This window comes from Triticum aestivum, chromosome 7D (assembly GCF_018294505.1).
Source record: "Triticum aestivum cultivar Chinese Spring chromosome 7D, IWGSC CS RefSeq v2.1, whole genome shotgun sequence".
Lineage (NCBI taxonomy): Eukaryota > Viridiplantae > Streptophyta > Magnoliopsida > Poales > Poaceae > Triticum > Triticum aestivum.
The window spans coordinates 388,388,603-388,400,716 of record NC_057814.1 but is presented as its reverse complement, the minus strand read 5'-3'; the positions used below and the strand labels follow the sequence as shown (position 1 = coordinate 388,400,716).

Below are 12,114 nucleotides of genomic sequence, written 5' to 3'. Positions count from 1 at the left end.
GATCCTAGTGATAGAAGGGGAACCGACACGTATGTATCATTGCTACTAAGGATAAAACGATGGGGTCTATTTCTACATAAATAGATCTTGTCTACATCATGTCATCGTTCTTAGTGCATTACTCCGTTTCTCCATGAACTTAATGCACTAGATGCATGCTGGATAGCGGTCAATGTGTGGAGTAATAGTAGTAGATGCAGGCAGGAGTCGGTCTACTAATCTTGGACGTGATGCCTATATACTGATCATTGCCTGGATATCGTCATGATTATTTAAAGTTCTATCAATTGCCCAACAGTAATTTGTTTACCCACTGTTTGCTATTTTTCTCGAGAGAAGCCACTACTGAAACCTACGGCCCCCCGGTCTCTTTCTCATATTATTTGCCTTTGCAATCTATTTTCCTTTGCTTTTATTTTCAGATCTGTTAAACCAAAAATACAAAAATACCTTGCTGCAATTTATTCCTATTTTATTTTATTTGGAGTTCGATCTATCAATCTACTATAATTTATTCACGTCCGTTTGCCAATTTCTGGCGCGCTACCCTGAAGGGATTGACAACCCCTTTTACACGTCGGGTTGCGAGTATTTGTTATTTGTGTGCAGGTGCTGTTTACGTAGTGTTGCTTGGTTCTCCTACTGGTTCGATAACCTTGGTCTCATAACTGAGGGAAATACCTACCGCCGCTGTGCTGCATCATCCCTTCCTCTTTGGGGAAATACCGACGTAGCTTCAAGGCGCATCAAGCTACGATACGCATTTTGCGTACTCTCGGAAAAAAGACATGAGCGGCTGCCAGAGCAAGCTTTTCTTCATCATTGCTGACGTTCTAGCCACTGTCGATGAGCGGGGCCGACGCAAATCAGTTCGCCTCAGCCCTGCGGGTGCCGGGTAGGACGAGACCCTGGCCATACTCCCAGGGGCCGCCGTTAGTCATCGGCGATCCTCGAGTGCGCCCTCTGTCCCTAGCCCATGACCCCCTCCCTCTCCTCTGTTAGGCTCTCAGACGGATGGCGGTCCAAGCTAGTGGCCGTGGAGCACGGGCCGGCATTATGGCGCGTGTCGGTGGGCGTTGGTGAGCGCCAAAAGGACGGCCGACTGCGAGGATATGGACGGAGATGCGGCGGCATACCAGCTGCTCGATAAAATGCGTACCCAACACAGAGAGAAGAAGAAGAAGAAGTATCTGAAAACCGTTGACACGTGGCTGGTTTTTCTCTCTAATCCGGTTTTGGACGAAACTTGTCCGGTTTTGAGACTTGGGGGATGAAATGTCGCCCAGAAAATGTTGAAGGACTAAGTGTATGCTTTTGATAAATTTAAGGGACCAAAAACATACTTTTCTCTTTAGATAAACATTGAGAAGAGTTTCACATACATGCAAAATTCAGTGACGGAGATCTGGGGAAAAAAAGAAAGTCAATACTCCAAAAAGACTATTGTTGAAAGTATTTTGGAGCATTGATTTTGTTTTTTCTTTGCCCACACACCCACGAATGTCATTTCATCTCAAAATTTGCACGCAAGCAGAAATATAAGCAAAGTTGTGCTTTCAAAACAAACTCAAAATGTTATTATTACGAGTGAATTCCATATTTTACCCCCTAGATATGCATTTGTTACACCAATTACCCCGTTGAGTGAAAAGTCGTCTAGAATACCTCTTTTAGAAGCTTTGGACCCTTATTTTTTGATGCGTGTCCATTAGGCAAGGCGTGAGATGATGCCCGAGGTCCAAAAATATCTGGACGAGGAGGAGGAATGGAGTAGATGGACAAGAGAAATCTGGACATGATCGTCAATGATGCCCTCCGATCTTTATACATTTTTTTACGAATCATTGACGCAACATGCCTATCTAGCATAAATAAGCAAAAGTCAAAATCGGGGTAAAACCGTGTTAAAAGTCTTCAAAATCTGATATTTCGATAGAAGTTTCACTGAATGGGGTAATATGTGTCACAAATGTACAACTACTACTGGGTAAAAAGTGAAATTCATTCTATTATTATTATTATTATTATTATTTCTCTGTTTATACCAGCAGCATGGACTAGAAGGACACTTTCGAGCTCACAAGTCACAAACGATATCCCCTCCCTCTCTCGCCTCCCCCTCCACTTGCACAAAACCCAACCCAGAACCCCAAAACCCTCGCCATCTTCGCCAAATTTCAGCTCACTCCCCTCCGAATTATGCTCGGTTTCCCATCCATGGAGCTGCAGCTCACTCCCCTCCGAAGCCTCCCACTCCACTACCGGACCACCACCAAAGCCACTGCCACAGCAACGGCCAACACCGTCTCCGCATGCTCGGTGGAATCCCAAGCGCTCAAGCCACGGCCGCAGCTCCCACGGCAGGCGCCCTTCCACAGCCGCAGGCGCAGCAGCCCCGTCCACTTCCCTTCCCTCTGCGCCGCCATCGAGCGGCTGGTCGCCGAGGGGCGTCACCGGGAGGCTTGCGACGCGCTCCGGGACGCTCGCGCGGGCGCCCCCTTCGTGGTTCTGCCAGCGTCCACCTATGACGCGCTGGTCACGGCCGCCTCCGCGTTGCGGGAGGCCGGTTCCGCGGCAGGGGTACTCTGGCACATGGAGAGCTCCGGGTTCCAGCCCGACCAGTACATGTGGAACCGGGTGCTGGGCATGTACTTGGTGTGCGGGATGCTCGCGGAGGCGCGGGAGGTGTTCGATGGAATGCCGACCAGGAGCCGGGTCACCTGGGGGGTGATGATGGGCGGGCTGGTTGATGCGAAGCGTCCCCGTGGGGCGCTGGCGCTTTTCAGGGAGCTGTGGGAGGAGCTGGGTGTGGGTGCTGGGCCGAGGGTTGTCGTGGTGGCCGTCCGCGCGGCCACGGTGTTGGGGTCGGTGCATGCTGGACGGGAGCTGCATTGTTGCGTTGCCAAGATGGGGATGTGCGAGGACCAATACCTGCCATGTGCACTCATCGACATGTACAGTAAGTGCGGGCGGATTGACGAAGCGAGGCGGGTGTTTGATGGGATACCATGGAGGAGTGTCGTGGCGTGGAACACGATGCTGGCAGTGTATTCGCTCCATGGGCGCAGTGAGGAGGCATTGGACTTGTACCACCATATGTGCGAGAGTGGTGCCGGCTTGGATCAATTCACATTCTCGACGATGCTCAGGATTTTCTCCAGGTTGGGTCTGCTGGAGCATGCAAAGCAAATCCATGCGGGCCTGATTCAAAGTGGACTACAAATGGACATTGTCGGGAATACGGCACTTGTTGATCTGTATTGCAAGTGGGGTCAGATGGAAGATGCAAGGCATGTTTTTGAGAGGATGCCTAGCAGGAACCTGATATCTTGGAATGCTCTAATAGCAGGGTACGGCTACCATGGCATGGGGAGTAAGGCTATTGAGATGTTTGAAAGACTGCTGGCTGAAGGCATTGCTCCAAACCATGTGACATTTCTAGGAGTACTAAATGCTTGTAGATTTTCTGGCTTTATTGACAAAGGGAAGAGGATTTTCCAATTGATGACCCAAAATCCAAAAACGAAACCACGTGCAATGCACTATGCCTGTGTTATCGAACTTTTTGGGCGGCAGGGGCTACTAGATGAAGCCTATTCAGTGATAAGGAAATCACCAGTCACCCCAACTGCCAACATGTGGGGAGCCTTGCTCACTGCTGGTAGGATGAACAAAAATATTCAGCTTGCTAGACTAGCTGCAGAGCAACTCTTGGCAATGGAACCTCAGAAAGTAAACAATTACATTGTGCTTCTCAACTTGTATATGAACTCTGGGAAACGGGATGAAGCTTTGACTGTAGTAAGCACCTTGAAGAGGGCGGGTTTATCTATGAGTGCTGCTTGTAGCTGGATCACAGTCAAGAAAAAGGATCACAGGTTTTTCTTTAATGATAGTCTCAATCCCAAAAGTTCAGAAATCTACCAAAGGCTAGATACACTAATGGAGGTGATAAAAGAACTTGGTTATGTTATTGAGGAGGATGAATTGCTCCCTGATATTCTCCCTGATGAGCAGAAGACATTGAAAATGTTCCATAGTGAAAAACTCGCAGTTGCTTTTGGCCTTATTAGCACATCTCCATCTGCTCCCTTGACGATCAACCAAAGCCATCGGCTGTGCCATGACTGCCACAATGTAATCAAATTTGTAACACAAGTTACGAAGAGAGAGATTACCGTAAGAGATGCTAGCAGGTTTCATCATTTCAAACTTGGAACATGCTCTTGTGGTGACTACTGGTAGCTATCCAACTGAATGATTATTCCTCCTTGGCTTTACCTAAAGGCATGTCAATTCCTTGTGATCTAGGCATGCACTGCAATTTGATGCCACTAAAGCAAAGCAATTTATGATTAATCAGTATATTCACTTTCTGAAGTATTGAATGTGAAATCTGAACCAGAGTTGTTGCAATTGACCTGCAAGTTATTTCCTAGATGTTCTTTCTGTAGCCCCCCAAGTGTGAATGTGTGATACTCAAAACATGGCATATGACTGCTGGCATTGTTCTTTCATTGACTCATTGTTCGTTAATCAAAGCATATTTTCCGGTTTCATGAGGTTTCCTTATATCTTTGCCTTGTCATGTCTGCTCTTGACTAAATATAGCAAAAATACTGCTAAATAAAATTTGCCGATGGCCAACGGTTCGGAGGTTCTGAAGCCAACTCTGGACTGGGAAAACTTGGAAAAGTAAATTAGTAATATTTGAAGGTTCTGAAGCTAAACAAAATTAGTCAGCATACAAGGCTTGGTAAGCTTATAAGTTCTAAATCCATTTCAGATTTTGGAAAGGTAAATTACAAGTTTGAGTCTCATTAATATGCATGTTTGCTGTGTCTTTCCTTGTTATTTCACTGGAGTCAAAACTTGTTTGCATGTCTTGGTAAATACCGTCTTATCACTCTTAACCTTTATGGGGTGCTAAGAAGAAAAGTATTTTCTTTGAGTACATCAGATCGATACTTTTCCCTTCGTTTTCCGTTTTCCACTGGCTTTACAAACCTTGTGTGAAAGAAGAATCTGCAAAAGCGGCCTGAATATGTGATGGGGTGGCTTTCGTACTGGAGATGCCAATATTTACTTGTGTCCTGCAAGGAAGGAATAAAGCTCAGATGCAACAAAGGATCGAAGGAAAGTATAACACTTTGAGCATCTTTTGACAGCTTGTTTCTAACAGCGTCATAGATGGAGAAAATTCTCCTGTTGCACTTTTGCCCTGGTCTCTTTATTCAGCTCTTAGCAATATAAAGGGCCACAACTCCCTTCATTGTAAACAGGCAATCTTTCCTCCCCCACTTCTGAGCTGATAGAAGTTTGAGAATACAGCTATACAAGATGGCCAAAATGATAGCCGCTGTCATTGTCTGCGTGTTGGTTTTAGCCCTGGATATCACTGCTGGCATACTAGGACTTCAGGCACAGGCTGCACAAAACAAGGTACTGTTGCACTCAGATTTTCTTCATGAGATGTACTATTTTGAAATAAGGGTTTGATTAAACTGATGTTTTCGGCTGTTTCAGCTATATCTTCGTGGACGGTTGTTACTGTAGAGTAGTTAAAGGTGCTTCAAACGATAGCTCTATCTGACGTCTGCTCTCATTTGATCTTCTTGGCAGACTAAAAAGGTGACAGTGCTCTTCATCCAATGTGAGAAACCGGTGTATAAAGCATACCAGCTAGGGCTCGCGGCAGCAGTGTTCCTGGTAGTTGCTCATGCAGTGGCCAACTTTCTCGGCGGCTGTGCCTGCATCTGCTCTCAGCTGGAGTTTATCCGGGCATCCATCAACAGGAAACTTGCAGCAACTCTTATAATTCTCTCATGGTAACTTCGCTCTCACCTTAAAACATTATTTTGCAAATCTATAAACGACTTGAAAAAGTGTGGGAAAGTGTCGCTTCATTTGTGGAAGTAGAATCATGATAAGATATGAGATGCACCTTTTTTCTTCTCGAGAACACACAAAAGGGTCGCATGCCATTTCATTAAGCCAGAGAAGACAATTCTAACAGGATAGTTATACACTTAGTCAGACAAAAAAACACCTGAGACTATGGTCTTGGAATTGCTACAGCTCTGTCGGTAATAATATTCTGGTCTTAAAAGTTTACGGGTAATAACCATTGTTGGATGTTCTCGTAGGATCGCTCTCATCGTCGGCTTCTCGTTGCTGCTTGCTGGGGCCATGTCCAATTCCAAGTCGAAGACATCATGCGGGTTCGTGCACGGCAAGACCCTGGGCCTGGGAGGGATCATGTGCTTCGTCCATGCGGGGATCACAGTCGCCTACTATGTCACCGCCACCGCAGCGGCACACGAAATTCATTAGGCCAGTAGGCATCATGCGTGCCATGCTTTTGGCCAGGAGACTATACGGTCTGATACTTTCTCCCAGGAGATAACCATTCTTTCCTTGATTGCTTTTGTTGTTCCGTATCTTTCAGTTTGTTGTTCGGTCTTTTACCTTTATATATACAACTCATGGAAGCATCAGGCTCCGACTTGTATCAAAGTTGCGCAAAAAGGAATATGATTGTGGTTTGATTGATTCATCACTGTTTTGTTGTGAATGCTTGCCAAACAAACAATGCTGATGATCTTTCAGCAAATTCATATGTAATTTCTAAATTCTGTCAAGTGGTATCAAATAGCTCAAAGTAGTCTGAACTCCGAACGAATTTTGTCTGATAGTTATGATATGTTAAAAGCACCGAATCAAAATTATAAACATCGTATTTCCATTTTCGCTATGCAGAAACTGGCCAGTGAGGCTCACTGATCTGTGATTCAACCTTCTTCACCAAACAGAAGATCTTTACTTTTCCTAGGCAAGGCAGTTGTATGAAAGGACTAAACCAGCACATCATCTAGTGCAACATATAGACCAGATGATTGTAACAATCAGCTTCTATTTATCAAGTAGTTACAGTGCAGGTCTATACAACACAGTTACTATTGACAGCCCTCGACACCAGTCAGCACTCACCACCATACACAAAACTGCTCAAAACTTCACCTTCCTATCCACTAGTTCCATGCTTGATCAGGTACTTTTCGTATCAACAAAACAAAAGAATTGCACAAATCGAAAGAAGACAGGCCAGGAACAACAGTAGGGGGAAATTTTGGTTAGTTTCCATCAGACGTCTGGAAGTTCAGAGACACTGCCAACTGATTCCTGTCTCTGATGACCAGAGGCAGATGACTGATCCTCTGATGCCTCAAGGTCAACAGATTCGTCATCTGTCCTGCCCGGTGGAAGCCTCCTGCCATGATGATTCCTGCTGCTGTGGCTGTGTTTCGCCACCCGGATCAGTGCCTGGACAACATCTCGCATCGATGGTCGCTTTCGGGAGACACGGCTTACACATTTGTAAGCCGCGGCAGCCATGTCATTGAGCTCCTCCACATCAAATGCGCCTTCTAACCGAGAGTCGGCAATTTCCTCCCAACCAGTCTTGCCATCAGCGTTGATTGCAGCCTGATCATAGATTGCATTGTAGTCAGCATTTACAACCATAGTGTCTCAGAAACTAAATTCTGCAACAAAAATAAAGGGGGACATCCTTACAAGCTCAACATATTCCATTAAACCTTGTTGAGGGTTTCTGCCAGCAATAAGTTCAAATAGCAGAACACCGTAGCTGTACACATCACTCTTCTTTGTGAAAGATCGTGAGGACACGTACTCCGGATCAAGATATCCGTAAGTTCCACGTATGTTGGCCCCGTTTCTAGTAAGCATTTCTTCTCTTGACAATCCAAAGTCGGCAACCTGGCCAACAAAGAAGCCCCATGTCTAGGAATAAAACTTCCAAACTGAAAGGCAACAGAGGGAATGCTGCAAGCAAACCTATTATCTTTGGACAACAGAAAACTCATGTGTCTTTACAAGCAAAGGCTAATCTAAACACATATCAGAAGACTCTTTATGTGTATTTTATATATAAAGAACTCAACCAATGGGCACTAGCACCTGTGACATTTTTAATTAGAAAAAGCAATAATGAGCAAATCCGGCAGAGGCCAGGCCTCAGAACATGAGTAGGCTGGGCATGCGGTCGCACCTCTAGCCAACTGAGCAACGCTCATATCTCCTTATAAGCTTAGGCTATTTGAGAAACAGGCTGATTAAGCAAAGAATGTTCCGTGAATTTTCTGTGGCATACTCAGTAAGTACGCTACTACATTGGTTATGCTTCTAGACTTAATAAGTTGGTATTTAACTTTAAATTAAAGCCCTATCTGAGATAAGGAACAAATGATGACAACATATAACATCATAAACAAAGTCACCGTGCTGCTTCCAGTGTATAGCTGTATGCAGGATAAAGTACAAACCAAATGTCGGCAGTTAAGAATACAGAGGTGCAAACTGAGAGACAAATAATCGGAATGTTATAGCTAATTGCTGCAGAGGTGATGAATACAATTGTTCAACATGTCATGGATGCTATGACGAATTACAGAGATGTACAGCATACCCTAGCATGCATGGACTGATCCAGTAAAATGTTTGGTGATTTGATGTCCCGATGAACTACTGGAGGAACAGCCTGCACTAAAGTTAAGCCAGATGAAGTAATCTCTTTGTATTACACCATGGATCATGATTCAAATTATGAGTTACAACAGCTTACCCCATCATGTAGGTATTCCAACCCCCTAGCAACATCTAGAGCTATATTTACCCTAAAATCCCATCTCAGTGGTGCACTCTTTTCACCTGAATTCACAGAATGTCTTCAGAAAAAAAAACAGTATCTAAATGTAACATGTGATACTCTGGCTGTAGATGTACACTCTTATAAAAGATAGATTGACAAGACAAATCACTCCATTAAGCATAACTACAAAATTTGAATATTGTCTATTGACTTCATTCACATGGAAATCACTGGCCTTCTTTATCTGATAAAATCAGCTAAAATGGTGGTGGTTATTTTACCGAGTGATCAAGAACTATCAAGTCAAAAGGGAGAAAGCATCAAATATTGATGTATTGCAAGACTGTAATTACTACTCCCTTCTATCCATATTAATAGTCGCTGGATTAGTACAACTTTAGTACAAAGTTGTACTAAACCAGCAACATTTAATTAGGACCGGAGGGAGTATAAGTTATTTTACTTCATGAATTTCATATGACCGTGTTCTTACAAAACTTTTTGTAACATTTTAAAGTTTAAACAGAGCTATGGTAGCAACAAAGCACGAATGTGCCCAAGTAATTACTGTAAGGAGTGTTATTACAAATACGCATTGGAGAGAATAAATACCGTATAAGTGTGATGCAAGGCTCCCATTAGGCATGTATGCATATAACAGAATGTGTTGCCCTTTTTCAGCACAGTAGCCAACCAAGTTCACCAGATTCCTGTGGTGCAATCGCCCAAGAAGTAAGACCTGAAATTAGTTATCCATCAAATTACCAGGCATGCCCATTTCTAGCCATCTATAAACATTAGCTTACCTCATTTTGGAACTCCTTTTCACCTTGCTTTGAATTGTTAGCAAGTACTTTAACAGCCAGTATCTCACCAGATGACATGTCAGCTTTGTAAACAGGACCAAAGGCTCCTTGGCCCAACAGTTTTGTGAAATTGCTGGTAGCTTTCTGCAGTTCCCTAGACAAAAGAAAATAATGTTCAAAGATTAAATTAAACTAAAAGAAGACACAGTTTCGTGATCATAATTAAATCAGCATAGTTATGTGAAGATACGGTTCCAGGGTCATACTTAAATTAGCAAAATTTGAGATAACTTACAGAAAGTATAATAATAACTGATTTTCCCTATTATGATGGCTCCTTTTCTTGCTAATATTTATGGTCCAGCATTTTATCACAGCCTCCTTATATTTATAAACTACAGTATCTCACTGGGCGTGTATGTGACATGTTTTCCTATCCTTCACTCATGTTTCTTCTCTCCAAAGAAGATCAGGTAGAATCTTTAGTGTGCATTTTCTCTTTCTAGTACAAACCAACCATCATTATTTTCTCCAGTTCCCACCATCCTATGGAAATTTCTACCCTGACAAGTCAACAAGACAAAAAGCTAAAAGAAGGAACCCTTGGAGTTGGTAGTTCAAGGCATATAAAAGTCCAAAAGAGGATAACAAACCCACGACAGGAGCTTCATTTCAGAACCAACAATAGATAACTTATCAAGATCCTAAAATAGATCAGTTATTTGGAAGCAAATTTTGTAGGGCCTAGTTAGTGATACAACTATGAATACTGCTACCATGAGAATAGATAGAGAAAGCTCAAGGGAACATACTTGTACGCATATTTGGGTATCCCAGAAGCTGATATTAGGCTCTTCCTTCCAGGCCCTTCAATCCACAGAGATGGTCCACGATCTTCAAACTCTCTCGGCGATTCCTGCCCTGTAGTTGAGTTCGACAGCTCTGCACATGTATTAACACCATTCGCGCGGATGGGGATAGTCGATGACCTCCTCGAGCTACTGCTCCTTATTTGCGCCTGAGAACGCCGATACCTCATGCACAGGAGTATTCCAACTGCCAGCAGCACCCCTATCACCACACCAACTGTGGTACCGATGATCAGACCTTCAGAAACCCCATTCATTCTCCCCCAATTCAGTTACAGATCCTAGCACCTAGGATATTGCGTCCACCACATGGAAGCCCTGACGAGGAACAAGACCAACAGCTGTGTCTGCCCTGCCAACAAGTACAATAGGGGATAGTAAATTGGAAGCCTGGAACAGTGACAGCATGTGGCTTAGCACATTAGGTGGCTATCTGGGTCAACATCATGAAATGGAAATGCAATCTTTAGGCAAACTTTGCCATCTCAACTGATGTCACATCAAAATATCAGATCTTTGACAGCCACGGGGACACCACTGATAAGGCACAAAGTTAAGAGCTAATTTATTCACGCCAAGTCATATTACACAGAAACGGTGGATATTACTGGTGAACTAACTTCCAAACTGAGAAATTGCTTTTCATAGGCCTTTTTGTCGTGAACTAATTTGTCATTAGTACCACACAAACATACAAAATAATCTCAATTTACATAAAAATTACACCATTTGCTATGAAACAACTGAAGAATAGCTGCGACTCTCTACAGTAGTTTTATACAACAATACGTAGTAGGAGTACTAAGATTTGGGGGATTTTTCGTCGTAAGAACTCGGAAAATATCACCTGACGGCGCAACGCTTATCTCCACAAACACTTATAAATCACCAATGCAAATCACAGAGGCGTCAACTTCCACTTCGGAATGTAGAACGCTTCTGAACCTAACGCCATTAAAATCAACAAACCCAGGGGAAAAAACTTCCTGGAAGTACACACTAGAAACGATCCAACGTTAGAACGAGCAGGAAGCCTAGAATAGCGAGGCATAAACTGGAGGAAGAACCACCAAAACCCAAGAAAAGATCGTATGAACCGACGAAACGAACTCGGAACCGCGCCTGCCAATCCAAAGATCAAGAAACCGAATCAACGAAACTTACGGGAGCGGACTACCTGAATGCGGGCGGAGACAGGATCGCGGGCGGGTGAACTCGCGCTTGTTCGGATCGGCTCCGGGTGGCGATCCCACCGGAGAATGCCGGCGGATTGGGGTGGAAACCGTCCGGGAAGATTTGGTGCTGGCCTGGTGTCCAAGAGAGGTGAGAGAAAGACGACTTTCGAGAGTGTAACTTCCTGTTGAGAATAAAGCAAACAAAACAGGGGGGAAAGAAGAGGAGAAAAGACAGGTCAAGAAAAAAAAGGAGAAAAAGGTAGGGGCTAGGGGGTAGTTTTGTAATTGCGCATGAGTTTCAAATGCATAGCATCTACCATCACAGACAACAAACCCAACCCCTCAAACGTCCGCAGACACGCCCAAATACCTCATACGAAAAACCTTAGATCCATATAAAAGCATGCTTCGCCTCCTTCTCCTTCTTCGGCTGCTCCTCCTCCTTCGGCTGCTCCGCCTCCTTCGGAGCCGGCTGCTGCTCCTCTTCCTCCTCCGCCTACAGCTGCGATGCGTGCAGCGCGCCTCGCCCGGATCTCCTGCTCAATCTGGAACTAGTGCTTCAGCGTGAGCGTAGCATAGGTGGTCTTCTTTTG

General features: G+C 44.2%; 3 protein-coding genes across 4 annotated transcripts; 2 read left to right on the top strand and 1 right to left on the bottom strand.

Annotated features, from left to right (window-relative positions):
• Positions 1-2,085: 2,085 nt before the first annotated feature.
• LOC123164632 (pentatricopeptide repeat-containing protein At5g50390, chloroplastic) lies at positions 2,086-4,416 on the top strand. Its single transcript, XM_044582171.1, has one exon. It carries the CDS (start codon positions 2,200-2,202, stop codon positions 4,243-4,245), a length of 2,046 nt encoding a protein of 681 aa, XP_044438106.1. The 5' UTR covers positions 2,086-2,199; the 3' UTR covers positions 4,246-4,416.
• A 218-nt stretch (positions 4,417-4,634) lies between these two features.
• On the top strand, positions 4,635-6,556 carry LOC123164634 (uncharacterized). The gene is made up of 3 exons (XM_044582174.1): positions 4,635-5,442; positions 5,623-5,828; positions 6,147-6,556. Exons 1-3 carry the CDS (start codon positions 5,341-5,343, stop codon positions 6,331-6,333), a joined length of 495 nt encoding a protein of 164 aa, XP_044438109.1. The 5' UTR covers positions 4,635-5,340; the 3' UTR covers positions 6,334-6,556.
• A 342-nt stretch (positions 6,557-6,898) lies between these two features.
• LOC123164633 (calcium/calmodulin-regulated receptor-like kinase 1) lies at positions 6,899-11,742 on the bottom strand. Of its 2 annotated transcripts, none has more exons than XM_044582172.1 (8): positions 11,524-11,742; positions 10,290-10,698; positions 9,478-9,631; positions 9,284-9,410; positions 8,645-8,730; positions 8,489-8,560; positions 7,576-7,779; positions 6,899-7,485 (listed from the first exon to the last, which is right to left on the bottom strand). In XM_044582172.1, the coding sequence occupies exons 2-8, from the start codon at positions 10,601-10,603 to the stop codon at positions 7,144-7,146; spliced, it is 1,299 nt and encodes a 432-aa protein (XP_044438107.1). In that variant the 5' UTR covers positions 10,604-10,698; positions 11,524-11,742; the 3' UTR covers positions 6,899-7,143. The 2 variants fall into 2 exon arrangements, with proteins under 2 accessions (XP_044438107.1, XP_044438108.1); XM_044582173.1 differs by having other exon boundaries at positions 10,290-10,693; positions 11,524-11,737.
• Between the last annotated feature and the right edge of the window lie 372 nt (positions 11,743-12,114).